This window comes from Leptonychotes weddellii, chromosome 12 (genome assembly GCF_054177405.1).
Source record: "Leptonychotes weddellii isolate Sample4059 chromosome 12, ASM5417740v2, whole genome shotgun sequence".
In the NCBI taxonomy this organism is placed as follows: domain Eukaryota; kingdom Metazoa; phylum Chordata; class Mammalia; order Carnivora; family Phocidae; genus Leptonychotes; species Leptonychotes weddellii.
Window position 1 is genome coordinate 26,827,112 of NC_138380.1, and position 15,304 is coordinate 26,842,415.

The following is a 15,304-nucleotide window of genomic DNA, read 5'->3' on the forward strand; positions in this document are numbered from 1 at the left end:
GGACCCTGACGGTGAAGTGACTTATTTTGACAAAAATCGGGGAAGGGAAGTTTGCTAACATTTAGTTTTTCTGAGAAGCAATCTCCCATAATGTTTAAGCATATGAACCTGGGAGCCTGGTGGGCTTGGATTGAATGACGGTTTTATAATTTATTAAGTATGTGCCCTCAGAATTTCTCAACTTCTGGATACCTTAGGATCCTCATCTAAAAAATAGGAATAATAATGGCAACTCACTCCTAGACTCATGAAGACAATATGAATTATTTTTTAAAAACATCAAACCAGTACCTGGCACATAGTAACCCAGCAATAAATGTTAGATATGGTTAGTATTATGATATGCTTACATAGATTTATATACATTTGCATATGTTCTTAATCTTTTTGGAGGTAGCTATGTTTTCCCCCTTTTACAGTTGAGTATGCATCTTGCTTACTTGTAGAGGGATTAATAGCTGGCAAGAAGTTCAGAGAAACAGTAAATTGCTGGGCCAGGAATAAAACTCAGCTACTAATGATCAGATTTCTCCTACTTCCTGGGTCAACTATTTAAAATATCTGAGACATATCTTAGTTCCTTTTAATAGTCCTGGTCTACTGGAACCAGCTTGACCCCTGATGGATAGAGACTAAATGAATCAGATCTAGAAATCTGATTCTGATAAAATTTGCCAAGAATCTATCTTTGATTTTACTGCCATCATTAGTGCTGTTTACTAGATAATTCTTTCTCTCTGCCTCTGATTGCACAGTAGGATTATATTTCCCTGCCCACTTTGAAGTTACACACGGCTATGTGACTTACTTTGGCTAGCGCAGTAGAAATAGAAGTGAGCTGGCCCACTTCCAGGAGGAGGTTTTAGGAGTCATTGTGATTCATCATGTCCTGTTACCCCTGCTTGAATGATTGCAGAAGTATTTTGTCAAGATGGGAATTTCTATCGCTGGACCAGTAATGGACCTGCAGCATGACTGAGAAATATTCCTTGTTGTTTTAAGCCACTGAGATATTAAGGTTCTTTTTTTTTTACCATGCTATAACCTAGCTTGTGCTGCCTGATGCAACTATTGACGGAATCTGGAACATTGAATAGCCAGTAGGGGATTGTAAAGCTCACTATAAAAAGTGGGAGATGCTAAACCATGGCAGCCCAGAGCTGAATACGCACCTTCTGTGCTCTCCGTTTGTCTGCTCGTTGATTTTGGTGGTAGATCCGACTGAAGTTAGATACAATCACTGGAACAGGAAGAGCAATGACCAAGACCCCACTCAGCGAACAGATGGAACCAAAAATCTTCCCTGCTATGGTTTTTGGTACCATGTCACCATACCTGGGTTAGAGAAAAAAAGTAAGGTTTTAAGTCACAGAAAGTTATTTCTGCCTGCCACAAATAGCTTTTTACCTTAATTCAAATGATTTTTTTGGACCAATCTATCTCTATTTCATGATGACAATATACATGGGTTAAGACTTCAATAAACCAGAAATTATGAATATCTGAATATAAAAAATTATCTTTCAATCTTGCAGGAATTGATTATAACATTTAGATATCTCTTTGACTGGAAAATATTTTAAGCCAGATGATGTAATGATAGCTCTTCAATCTGTCCTTTATATAATATGGCAAAGTTCTTTATATTTATTTATATTCAGTATTTCCATGCTGAATTTTATAATCTAGATAACATCCTTTTCCACTTCATTTTTTCAGCATTAGATTGGTTATGAAATTCAAGTAGAAAAAGTGGTATAGCACATTCCTTTTGTCGAATATAATCACTTAAAAGACAAACTTTCCAAGGTCTCATTAACCTTCACTTGTTAAATCCAGTGGTCGTTTCTCCATGATGATCTTATTCAATCTCTCATTTATATTTAATTAGTTTTCTCTCTCCTTGCAACACTTTCTTTTGGCTTCAGTATTGGAAAATTCCCTTTGTGGTCCTCCTACCTCATTGGCTGCTTCTCCATCTTCTTTTCTGGCTTTTCCCCCCTTATTTGATTTCTAAATCCTGGGGTAACATGGGTCTCAGACTCTTACTGTCTCCACATAAACCCTTTCCTATGTGATTTCATCCAATCTCATAGCTGGCAGTTACTTATATGCTGCCGATGCCCTAATTTATATTGACAGCCCTGATGCCTATCTTGAAAATGAGATTCATATCTTCAGTGGTCTGGTCTGCTTTGTCCTACCCCTGGATTTTTTAAGAACCTACTAAGAGCCAATTAAGACAAATTAGCCAAAAAGGAACTCATTTCTGCCACCCTCGAACCTGTTCCTCCCACAGTCCTCCAGTTACATGGAACTGCAGACCACCCAGTTGCTCACACCAAAATTGAAAGAGTCGCCCCAATCTTCAGTCCCTGCATCTCATTTCTGAGCTAGTCTTGTTATCGCTGACCCAACCAAATTATATCCCATTCAGGTCTCTTTCCTTAACCTCCATTTTACCACAACAATCCAAGCTATCCCCATCCCTTGCCAGAGCCATGGGTAAGTTACAGCTTCTTACCTGGACTCTCTCTTCCATATTTCCCACTTGACAATTCATGCCAACAGAGTAGCCAGAGTTATGGTTTTAGAGTGGAGATTGGACTGTTACTACTTTGCTTAAACCTTCTAATAGACTTGGAACTAAAATAAATCCAAACTCCTCAGATTCATCTCCAAGAGCCCATATTGTTTAATTACTGCCTGTATTTCACACCAGGTCCACTGTCCTCCAGCTACACTGGCCATCTGGCTTTCTGTTCACATGTGCGGACACCAGATCATTATTATTCAGGTTGAGACTTACATGTGTCCATTCCATAAGTTATTTTGCTGGCTACTTTATCCACAGTGGTCTTATTCTCTCCCCTAGTCATTCTCGATAACATTTCCCCATTGAATGCCCTTCACAGTACTGTTAACACATGATATTTTATAATTTAGTAACATATTTATTTTTTGACTACCCACCTGCCCTGCTGTCATTAGAATATAACCTCCACAAAGCAGGATCTGCTCTATTGAGTGTCTCACCAGCACAAGGCAGGCTCTTAATAAATATCAGTTGAAGAATCCATTTTTCTCTACCTTACTGATACAGAGTTCTTCTAAGGATTCATCCCTGGGGAGGGAGCAAGAAGATCTTTTGATCCTAAGACTGCAGAAGTTACCTAGCTAATGCCTGTAAAGCTCCAACTACTCCATGTTCACTGTGAGGCTCTGGGGTGCTCAACACTCTGAGAGGAGCTCAGGTATTGGAATCCAGACTCAAGGAGGTTTAGGAGGACCTGAGGTTGCACTGTATCCTGAAGGGTGGCCTAGGAAATGATCACTGTAATTAACATTGTTTTGTGGGAAAACATTTGTGTGTCAATATGGAAAGGAAAGTTGCAGAAGGATTGGTCCTGGAAAGGGAGGTGAGAGTGACAGCAGGCTCTCCTGACTGGCACGTTTGGTGACCCCATTCCAGGCTCTGGTCCTTGTTTTGAAGGCTCAGTTACTCATTCTTGTCAGTGTTTTGCGGTGATTGGCAGTCGAGCTAATTCACTGTAACTAAAATTCCCACAAGGTTTTGGCATCAGAACGACAGAATTAATTTCTAGTAAAACAAACAAACAAACAAAAAAATAGAAAAAAACCCAGAAATTGGAATGCTGTGTCCATATGAAACAGGGTCTCTTTCTTTCTTTTCTTTTTTTTTTTTAAGATTTTATTCATTTGAGAGAGAGCACGCCAGAGAGCACATGAGCAGGGGGAAGGGCGGAGGGAGAAGCAGGCGATGTGGGGCTCTATCCCAGGACTCCAGGATCATGACCTGAGCCCAGGACTCTGGGATTATGACCCGAGTCGAAGGCCACCACTTATCCAACAGAGCCACTTGGGTGCCCCAAAAGGGTCTCTTTCTGTAGTCCATCCGGGAAGGTAAATCATAATCTGAGGTTTGTTAGTAAGGAAACAGTCACACATAAAAGAATTTATAAGGTGAGCAAAAAAGTCATGAGGACTTTCTTACTATAGGGATCTGTCAATGGAATTGGAAGATCAACTTTTTATACAATGCTGTGTGCACGTGAGCCAATTTCTATGTTTGCCACAGTTCACATTGAGTGCCCAGTCATATTTTATTGACCTCTTTTTTCTCTTTGCACTGATGATACAGTAGGTCCTGGAAAAGTCTAAAACACATACACATACAAGCTGCTTTTCAAAAAAGGGATTTGATTTCAAGGTCTTCCAATCAGGGTCTAGAAAGTGTTTTTCAAAAGGGAAAATAAATAAAATTCAGCCAGATTTGTTGTGGCCAGAATAAACAAGCATTGAGCCCATGAGATTCAAATAAACTTTGCAAGATATAAATACATAAAATAAAATAAAACAAATAAGATAGTGAAATGAATCCAAAATAAAGTTTTTCCTGTCTTTCTCTAAGAGATGTTTTAAAATTAGTATTTATAAGCTACTTTTTGTATCCTAGGCTCGCTGTATCATCGAGTAGACAAGGCTAGCACGCTTGTAATTATTAGAGAAAATTAAGGGCTAGACTGTGTGGTATGGACCCAAAACTCAGTAAGATTTTAAGAAGACAAGAAGGCTGGTAAGTTCAGGGAGCAGGTGGTGGTGGTGGTAGGGATGGAAGATAATCATACATTCAGAAAGTCTTCCCCCAAAAGAAGAAGGGAGAAAATAAACTCTGAGGGATTCAGTCAAAGGGATTCTGAGCCAATTGATAAAAGCGGGTTTTCCTGGGAAAGCAATTTTTGACAAGGTGCCCAGGATTCAACTAGAGAAATAATCATTGCAAATCCTTTTTGAATGTAAACAGAGATTCTAATATAAATAAATAAAGCAGAAAGTGAACTTGTTACTCCGAGGGGAAAAAATGGGTAAAGTGAAATTTCTTGTTCATTTTGTAACAAGGAGGTAGAAAGTAAGGATGTGAGCCAGCTTGCGGAAAGGCAGAAAATTCAGCCTAGAAGGACCCGTAAGGGAAGAGAGATAACAGATAGGAGTGCTTTAATGTCATAAAGCTGTGCTAATCTGCATCAAATTCAGTCTTTATTATTTACCTCCACCGTATTTGTTTTACAATCCAAATTTCCTTCACAATCAGGAAAGCAAAGGTGAGCGCTTGAGGGGAACTGGCCACACCTTCGGTGATCATGGTGCAAAGGGACCGTGGGTGGGACAACAAAGTGCTCATTGGTGGGGACATCTCCTCCCGTCGTTTTACTCTTGAGTAAAAGGACAGATGCTTTTCAGGATACAGAAAATGAGGATGGGCCGCAGGGCTCCGCTGTTGTGAGGCTGGGGCAGAGGGAGATGTGGGGAGGGCACCGGGAGTAGGGCAGGCAGGGGGCTGCGGTGGGCGTGCTCGTGGGTGCGGCCAGCTAGCTGCCCCTAACTGCTCTGTGGGACCCCCTCAGGCTGATCCCAGAGGAGCACCTGAGGCCTCCTCCCACACTCCCCTACGTACTGTATCTACGGCTCTTTCTGCTCTGCTTCCTGCTCTTAAGATTGGACTGCTGTTTCTCTTTGCAAAATTAAGCATATTTCACTAGTTCAACTATGTCGGAGAATCACGACAAATACCCAGCGTGGTTTGTATCTGTTCTTACCGTTGTCCATTTTGTCTCTCTTCTCACTTAGGAATCACCTTGAGAATGGAAACAGTAATTTTTATCTGCAAACTTAAAATTGGGCCCAGAATCTACTGGGGATAGGAAATAGCTCTCTGGCAAAATCAGCTGCTTCCCTTTGTTTAACAAAGGCTCTTTTAACTAGTATTCAAACTCTTAGTAAGCAGCAAAATAGCATTATACAGCTCAGGAATCCTATCTCACACTCGATGGAGGAGAGTCTTAGAAGGGAAAGCTTCATGAGAGGTGACACTCAGCTCGGCTAAATGATCGTGTAGTTTAAGTATTGCCTACAATACTGCTATTTTTTAATGATGATTTCTATCTGAGGCATTTTGTTTACTGGTTGGCATTTTATTCTTTTATTCCATGTAAAAACATGCCTCATTTTTCCTGACCTCCTGATCTTTAAATTAATGCTAAGCCCAGTGATATTATATATTCTAGTCTTTCTGTTTTTCTACAGAATTTAATCTGATGTCCCCAGTCTTCAAACATCCCTTTCCCAAAAAGATTGACATCGAAAAATTATGTAGATGTGGTTTTGTTTTTCACAGAGACATTTTTTTTCTATATTTAAAGAAAATTTGTTAAAAGGTTATAAGGGGCTTTTAAGGTCTACTAAGATAAATACTGAATTCCTAGAAGATAGAAGAAAACAGGAGAAAGGATGGCATTGTATAAAAGAATCACTCTCCAAAAGTTTTACATACTAGAAATATGCAGACTTGAACTTTGTTAATTAAAAGGAAGTTAACCCATCTTTTTACTTTGATCCGCTTCTCACTTTTCCCATTTTTCTCCCCCATTCACCATGTAGAGCCAGTCCAGTTTCTTTCTGCTTTTTGTTTTCATCCTGGACATCTGCCAAACGTTATGTTTATTGCCTCTTTCCCTCCTCATATCAGTTAAAAAGGTACAACATGGAGGTATCATTCACATAAAAATATTAATTCTAAATTTGCACATAGTGCCCAAAATACTTAATTAAAATGATATATTTTGCCAAATGTTAAAGACCCTATTGAACAGAAGACCAATTCCCCAGAAAAAATTCCACTATTGGTTCTTGAAGATTTTGATCTCAGATGTCAACCAAAAGTTTCTGCAAAGTACTTAAATTGTGGCATGCACTCAATGACAGAAAAGTGGCTAAATCTGGTTAATTCAGATAAACAAGTAGAATGCCTATGTCTTCCTTCCATCTATCCACCCATCCATCCATCCATCCATCCATCCATCCATCTTCCCAGTTTATCAAGTAATATGAAAATAGTTTAGAAAGTGTGTGTAATTTTTTTTTAAGATTTTATTTATTTATTTCAGATAGAGAGAGTGAGAGAGAGAGAGAGAGCACAAGCTGGGGGCAGAGGGAAAGGGAGAAGCAGGCTCCCCACTGAGCAGAGAGCCTGACATGGGGCTCGATCCCAGGACCCTGAGATCATGACCTGAGCCGAAGGCAGATGCTTAACTGACTGAGCCACCCAGGCGCCCCAGTGTGTGTAATTTTTAAACATAATACATTGTAAACCAAATTTTATTAATATCCACTCAATTTTCTCCCTTTTGGCATTTGTCCAGAAATCATATGCCTAAAGTACAGTTGTCTTTAGATCTCAAATGGAGAAATATTTCCTGGAATTTTCTTAAGCAGTGTTCAAACACAGTACTGTTAGCTTCCTCGTCCTATTCATATAGTTTCTATTTTTTCTTCTCTTTTTATTCGAAGAGTATAAATGTAGCCTCATTTTATAAAGGAGAGATGTTATATAAGCAAACCTCCCCAGCTAAGGAATGACTTTTCACCTGTGAAACTACTTCCCATGGATACTAAGAAAACAAAAGCCATGTATTTTATCAACACTCAGGAAGGTAGAAAAGATCTACATATAACAGGAAGGAAATGCTGATTTAAATGTAAACCTCAATGCTTATTGTAATTCAATCTTGTGCTCTCCCTTTCTCTTACTCACAATGAAAACGTCTTGAATTGCTAGGTGGAAGGAATCAGTGAAATGGATCCTGTGCACCTGCACAGAACTCCAGGAGCATCCTGTACATTGTCTAGGGCAGGTGCTGGCTCAGTAAAAGCTACCACATTAGGTAAAAACAAAAACAAAACCCGGCAACTTCGTATGGGACATGAATCTGTATTTGGAAATGGAAGTATTTGAAAAACAGGTAATCGGCTATGATACGTCTGAATGTGTCTCCCCCAAATTCATAACTTGAAATCCTAACGCTTAATAGGATGATATTCAGAGGTGGAGGTTTTGGGAGGTGATTAGGTCACAAGAGCAGAGCCCTCACAAATGGGATCGGTGGGCTTATAAAAAGAGACCCTACAGAGCTCCTTAGCCCCTTCCACCATGTGAGTTCAGAGCAAGAAGGGCAGTCTATGAACCGGGAAACGAGCCCTCACTGAACCTGTTGGTGACATGATATCTTGAACTTCTCAGCCTCCAGAACTGTGAGAAATACGTTTTTGTTTTTTATAAACTACTAAGTCTGTGGTATTTTGTTATAGCAGCCTGAGTGGACTAAGACAGTATCCTTAAAAAAATTAAATGAAGGTGATATGTATAATAATAACCCAGTAAAAACTATTAATTGATGTGTGTGTGTGTGTGTGTGTATTTTAATTACTGATTTTGTGCTTGAATTTTCTCCTAGACATAACTATTGGTCAGAGAGGTCTGCGAAATCGTTTCTTCTGATCTGAAAGCTGGATCACTTCTCAAATAATAATTCTACTCCTTAGGGCCTCAGTAGCTAGTTATTCATGGATTTTCTGCTATCAGTTTGGCATTCTAGAAGGATCCTAGTTTGATGGCTAATTTTTATAGTAGCTGCAATGTATACAAATAGCAAATAACTTTTTTTTTAAGTGTTGCTATATAACACCTGCTTGTGGTATGCAACTTGTTTGCCAGAGGAACCCTAGTATTACTTCAACAATAGGAAGATTTTTTTTTTTTTGACATTTTAAAATCAATGTTTGCCTAAAAAGCTTTGATTTTGTCTCCACCTCTCTTCCTGTAGGATCAATCCTATACTGTCCTAGCTGCGTTGAAAGCTTGAGAATTTTTTTGGATTATCTCACATGCATAGTTATTTAAAGTTATTCTGTGTTCTCTCCTGTTTCTTTAAGTCTAAGCCAAATTTTTAGCTGCCATTCTTTTAAAAGTGTATGTTTCCTTTTCGCTTTTCCTACTGTTCTCAACATTAATAATTTTCACATCTACTAAAAGAAAGGGGGCAGCTGGAGGATGCCCCACCTTAATTAGAGGATCTTAACCAGGAATGGATGGATTCTTAAGGAATTCATGGATAAAATTCAAGTGGGTCAGAGAACTCCATGATAGTGTGTCTTCATAGACATTTTCCTAAAAGTTTTCAGAGCTTTTATTAAATTATCAAAAGTTTTTGGTTCAACTAATGTTAAACACTTCAGTTCGAATATGTAAGGGCATGTCAATCAATGTCATATATTGTTGGTATGAATGCTTAAGCACATATTGCACAAAGGAAATGCCGTAAAAATATCACCATTATTTTACAACTGCAGAAATGCCAAATACCCACTAGGGGGCATAAAAACCTAAACGAAAGTTTGGAAACCAAGCAGGATCTTTTTTTGGTTTTTGTAAGCTGAGAGAAAAAGTATTTCCAGTAAGTTGCCTCTACCAATTCCTTATCTTTGCCTACACACATCTAATATTTGGAATATATTTTGGGCATCTTATTTTTCTGGAAATAGTTGAACAGGACAAAACCTCACCAATTTCAGAGATTATCTATTTTCACGGTGTTTCAAAAAAGATGTAAAATAATTCTGACAGCATTTTCTATTTCTTTCAGAAGGATAGGTACATTTCTGTAATGTGAGGTATCACTAAAGCGTAATTTTAAACAAGAAGCCCTTTAACCAAGACCCTTAGTGTGAAAGTTAGGGAAAATGAAAGGACTGGGGTTGCATATAGAGAAGGGGAAAATTGAGGAATGGCCAAAATGCTTTTACCACATCTACTCACATTTATGCTCTAACCTCTCAACATTAGATTTCAGTCGGGCTTACTAACTGCGTGCCTCTAGCTTGTGCCTTTTTCTAAAACAAATTCTTTTCTGATCCTGTTCTTTCTCTTGTTTTCTTTTTTTTGCCTATTATATGATCAAATGAGGCTTTAAAGGTTATAAATGCAACATATGATTATGACTGAATATCCTAATAAAGTGTTTTTTACCTAAATGAATATCGTCAATAGAACTCTTTATAGTCTCCTTTAAAGAGTGTTTTCTTATTTTCAAAGTATGCTAATCAGAGCCTACATGTATAACGTTTACTTTATTCTTCATTTTTAACAAGGTTATAAAAAATACATGTACAATCAGTTATTGTGAGGCACAACATTCTAAAAACGCTGGGAGCTGACTTTCCCAGCTGTAGGACCACCGGAACTGTTTTCTCCTGCTTTGGGTTTTTAGTCTTTGTTGCCTGGAGCTATCCTTTCACTCTCACATAGCTTAGAGTCGGATCTTGTCATTCTCCGGCATAAAAGCCTTCATTGTTGCTCTATCACCTGCAGGAAAAGGCTCCAGCTCCTTAGCAGGACAGACACAGCTCTTCCTGACTTGGCCATCCCATCCTCCTCGGCTCACCCACACATCTCTATGCTCCAGTTGGAACAAATCACTTCCAATTACTGGCATGTATTATGTCCTTCCATTCCTCCATGCTTTTGTTCTTTCTAGAATACCCCCTTTGCATAAATCCTTTGGGTGATCTCCTCATCTACACTGATAAAGCTCAAGTATCAGTTCTTTGAAGAACTTCTTGACCACTTTATGTCTGTCCAGTCAGAGTGATGTTTTCCCTCCCCACTGCCTCCAATGCCGCTCTCAACTAACGAAGTACAATTAGTTTTTTAAAGGTCTGTTCTCTCTCTAAACCAAGAGGTTCAGGAGGTCAAGGATCCTGTCATCATTATAAGCCCAAGTCTAGCAGAGACCTTGCCCAGAGCTGAGCAAACAGTTGAAACCCAATAAATGTTTACTGCTTAAATAAATCCTCCAGGGAGAGGTCTAATGGTAACCAATAAATATGGAAACGAGTAAGGGGGAAGACACATCCACTGCTCTTTCTCTTCTCACCAGATTTCCTTTCTCCAAGCCTGGCACCATCTCCTTTCCTCAATATGTCTAAATTCCTCTTTGAATACTTAGATGTTATACCCAGAATAACCTAGTTCTACACTGTCAATTAATCTCACTTTTTATACCCAGAGAAATCATTTTTAACCTACATGATTTTTAAATGAACAGAGAAGCCAGGAGAACTGACAATTTTCTAATTCCTACTTGTTTTCCATTATCACATGCTTAACCAACAGGTACCCTGCTAGAATTTCAAAATACAAATCCTCCCAAATTTGACAGATTTTGTAATCCTCAAATGCCCAGCAGCATGAATGAATAGGACTGCTGGTTCTCTGAATTTCACGTATCATGCTGGGAAATAGCTGGCTCTGTCCATATCTCTCTAATCTTCTTGAAGATGCTGCTAATCTTAGATAGTGAGCACTAGCAATTTCTGAGAATTCCATTGTTTGGTATCCATTTTTCTTAACTTGGTCCTTTCCGGTTATGCCCTGGGAGTATATTGGAGGAGGTCTGCCTGTCTTCCCTCAGATGAACGTTAATCCATCAAGCGTATCAAGGTCCCGGTGAAAGCCTGGTCATTTTGGCTTTGGGCTGATGGCACCAGCTTCCAGAGCATGCCTCTCTCAGTTTGGCATCCCAGGGGGTTTCATCTTCAACACTATCAGAGCTGCTCTCACCCTGGGGGCTTTCTTCAGTTACCTGCAGCGTGGCTTCCTCTCTTCCTGTCCTTTGAGCCAGAACTGTTGGAGGAAGCTCCCTGGCCTGCCTGAGGCCAAGTCACCGTGGTTGCCTGCAGGCGGTCACCCAAGGAGCCCAAGCCCAGGGCCATTTCAACAGTTCTGTTCCTAAGTTTGTTTTCTTATAACCAGCCACCTATCTCACTTGCTGATACCATCAACATTATTTACTGCCCACAATCCACTCAAAGACTACTAAGTGCTTTTGCCATGGGAGGAAGGAGGAGATGTTCCCCGGAGTCATGTCTGCAGCGCCAGTCTTAGGGAAGAAATCAGTTAGGCAGCATCAAAGCATGAAGTGGAGATGTTTATCCTGGAAGTTTTCATCTCTTTCCACCTGAGTTTACAGTCTCAAACCTATTAGCCATTATAGGACTCATGACACCTTTAAGATATCTTTTTAAGTATTTACCTATTTCATTTTGGACTGTACTTTTTAAATGACTTATAGATTATCTAGTAATGACCTAACACATCTCTTGTTTCTAATTCTGCCCAGGAAGGCCTGCTGATTTTGCCGCCCATTGTCTACTTGAGTTTTCTAGAAAAGAAGGCACAAAATTCTAACTGTGCTGGAGGTAAGACTTCCCCCCTTCCCCCTCTATTAGGGCAGGGAATTAGGCTCTGAGACCCAAATGCAGGCTGTGTCCTTCCTGTAGATCTGGGGGCTGGGAAGTCCAAGGTCAAGGTACTACAGAGTTAATGTCTGATGAGAACCCACTTCCTAGTTCATAGAGAGCTGTCTTTTCACTGTGTTCTCACTTGGTGGCAGGGGAAGGGAGCTCTCTGGGCCTTAATCCCACTCTTGAGGGCTCCACCTCATGACCTGATCACCCCCAAAGGCCCCATCTCCTAATCCCACCACACTGAGTGTTAGGATTTAACATATGAATTTGGGGGGACACAAATATTCAGTCAACAGCACGATCTAATGGCAATCCCAGGACCGTCCTGGCGCCCCTCACTCAATTGAACACCCTGGGCAGAACCTGGGCTCCTGTTATCTTGTGGTGGAGTTGAGGGTCCGGTCTTTAGCTCACCATCAAAGGTAGTTTCTCACGAGTCATACTGCCAGGTGGTAGACCTGCCTTGGTCCTTCTTCATTTATGCATGGCTCTGCCTAGTCACTGATGAGGGACTTCCTTCCTGATAAAAATTCCAAAATTCTTTAGGCATAAATAATTTAATATGATTATGCTTCATGTAAGGAGTCACAGCTGTTTAAATACAAAAGGAAAGCAGAGCAGAGAAGCTGTGATTTAACCTCCCAAAGACAGTCAGGTATCTCTACTAAAATTCAAGTCTTCAATTTAACCTAGAAAGTTTCTATATCCTTAAACAAACTTTATTTTTGATGAGAATCCAATGGCCTGTATTTACATTAGAGAGGCTTTTGGAGAACAATTCTATGATGTTCAATGTGAGACAAAGTTATTTCCTAAAATTAAATGAAGATATTATATGCATTTTATGTTTAGATTCTTTTGCCTCTTCTTAGGCAGTTAAAGCATTGATTGAATGGTCATTCTTTCTATTAACTATGTAAATTAGGGTATATCCCAAATAAGCATGAATGAAGAGGGTCTTAAATAAATTCATATCTCTACTGCTATAGTTCTAACTGGTCAGATTCCTATATGAAAATGCTCCTGTAGTTGCATTCTGATTGTATCTAGTTAAAAAATAGTAATAATAAAATAAAATAAATAAAAATGAAACAAAAAAGTATACCTGCTTAAACATAAATGAACTAAAAAGAACCTTCTATAAAGAAGTTATTTTCGGGGTGCCTGACTGGCTCAGTTGGTAGAGCACGCAACTCTTGATCTTGGGGTTGTAAGTTGGAGCCCTACTTTGGGTGTGAGATTACTTAAAAATAAAAATCTTAAAAAAATTATTTTCCTGACGTTTCATTTTAAGAAAAAGAGGAAACAAAGCAGGTGAAAATAAGTTGAAATTAGAAAATAAATTTTAACAATTCCAGAATATATGCCACATTTCAAGCACATAAAATCATAATTTCTTACATCTCTTTGTATATTCCTAACTACACTTACTTTTCCTGGAAATGAGATTAGATTATAGGCACAATACCTTACTTTTAAGGTAATTAAGGTAATAGTATTGTCTGTATTCAGAGCCTAAGCAGGAAAACAGAACCACCCCAATTATTTATAGCAGCAAGGACTTAATGAAGAGAATGAAGGGGGCTGGGTGTGGCACTGCGGTCGCTAAGAACGGGGCTAGAGACGAGGCAGGAGATGGCAGTCCAAGCCACAACCACCGTGAGGCTGGAGAGGCAAAGGACAACACAGCTTTCTGAGCCCAAAGGCCAAGTCCCTGGTGGCAGCTGGATCTTTAGCAGGCCTTTAGGGACGGAACTAGAACCACTGAAGAGGGTCAGCTGCTGCCTTAGAAGATGCAAAGAAGGACAAATACCCTGGCGTCCCCCCACAACCCTACCCTCCCATCTCCTGCTAATGTTCCCATTGTCCAAACTGGCAGAAAATCAGATGACAGGCCAGTCTGGCAAATGTAGCCCCCTGGAGTCTGGACAGCTAGTAAGAGGCATAACCAAACTGGGACCCAGGACTTCCTCCCCGCCCCCCAAACCTGGGCTCTGCCTACCTCACCATAGCTCCCTGCTAAGGTCATTCTGGTCTAAGATGTTATGACCCAGATGCAGAGCTGTTATTTTGTGGACAGACTCCAGCCCTTCCCCTAAAAGCAGAAAATCACATTTGATCTGAATTAGAATCCCGGTAGTGAGACCGAGAGGACCTCTCTGGGTAGCTGCACTGGGTGTCATGTCATCCTGTATTTTGAAACACCACAAGCCTAGGAAGCTGCATAGGACCGAGGGAAAGTTGCATCGTCTAGAGCAGGCCCAAGGCTTTTTAGTTTCTGTCAAAGAGGTGCATTTCAATCCCTTGTACATTTAAAACAAGCTAAACAACCAAAATATCTGTTTTGACAGAGTGAGGAGAAAAACGCCAAACATGAAGCTACAGTATAAAGATGTCCAATTAGATTTGATGATTGTAAAATGTTCTACTTGTATGAAATGGGCACAGTGTGTAATAAAAGCTGGTCCCTGGGGCTTCTGAGCCTCTTGGTGACTAAGTGCTGGCAAGAGGCTCTTAATTAGAATAAATCATTTCAGAGTTGTATCCTTCAACAGATCATTGAGAATACCATTAGTAATAATTTAAAGCATATTCTAAGGGCAGGTGAATATATGTAAAACCAAGTTGCCTTTTAAAATGAACATAGCTCTACAAAAAGTGCCGTTGCTCATGACCCTCTTGTTGCAGGAGTTTTTCTTTTTGTTGTTGTATTTTATTACAGTAATGAAAGTCTTTAGTAAACATGCCAGAGCCTGGCTGTTAGTTATAAATCTAAATAAAGAAAAAAATATTCTTATGTTTAAAGGAGAATATAAGATGGTGGATGAGGGTTTGGCAATAAAATGAAAACATATAATGTGTGCTTTAAATTAAACACAAGAAAGAACATAGTGGTTCCATTATAGAGGTCATTAACATGGATAGCTAGAATACTCTTTTTTTTTTTTTTTTTTAAAGATTTTATTTATTTATTTGACAGAGAGAGACACAGCGAGAGAGGGAACACAAGCAGGGGGAGTGGGAGAGGGAGAAGCAGGCTTCCCGTTGAGCAAGGAGCCTGATGTGGGGCTCGATCCCAGGACCTGGGAGCATGACCTGAGCCGAAGGCAGCCGCTTAACGACTGAGCCACCCAGGCGCCCC

At 39.8% G+C, this 15,304-nt stretch overlaps 1 protein-coding gene across 1 annotated transcript in view; it reads right to left on the minus strand.

The window, feature by feature from the left end:
- Positions 1-15,304, minus strand: part of KCND2 (potassium voltage-gated channel subfamily D member 2) — a 443,232-nt gene that overhangs the window by 16,635 nt on the left and 411,293 nt on the right. The window contains exon 2 of the mRNA XM_006742528.3: positions 1,173-1,335. Coding sequence (XP_006742591.1) covers positions 1,173-1,335 — 163 coding nt within the window. The remainder of the gene's footprint in view (positions 1-1,172; positions 1,336-15,304) is intronic.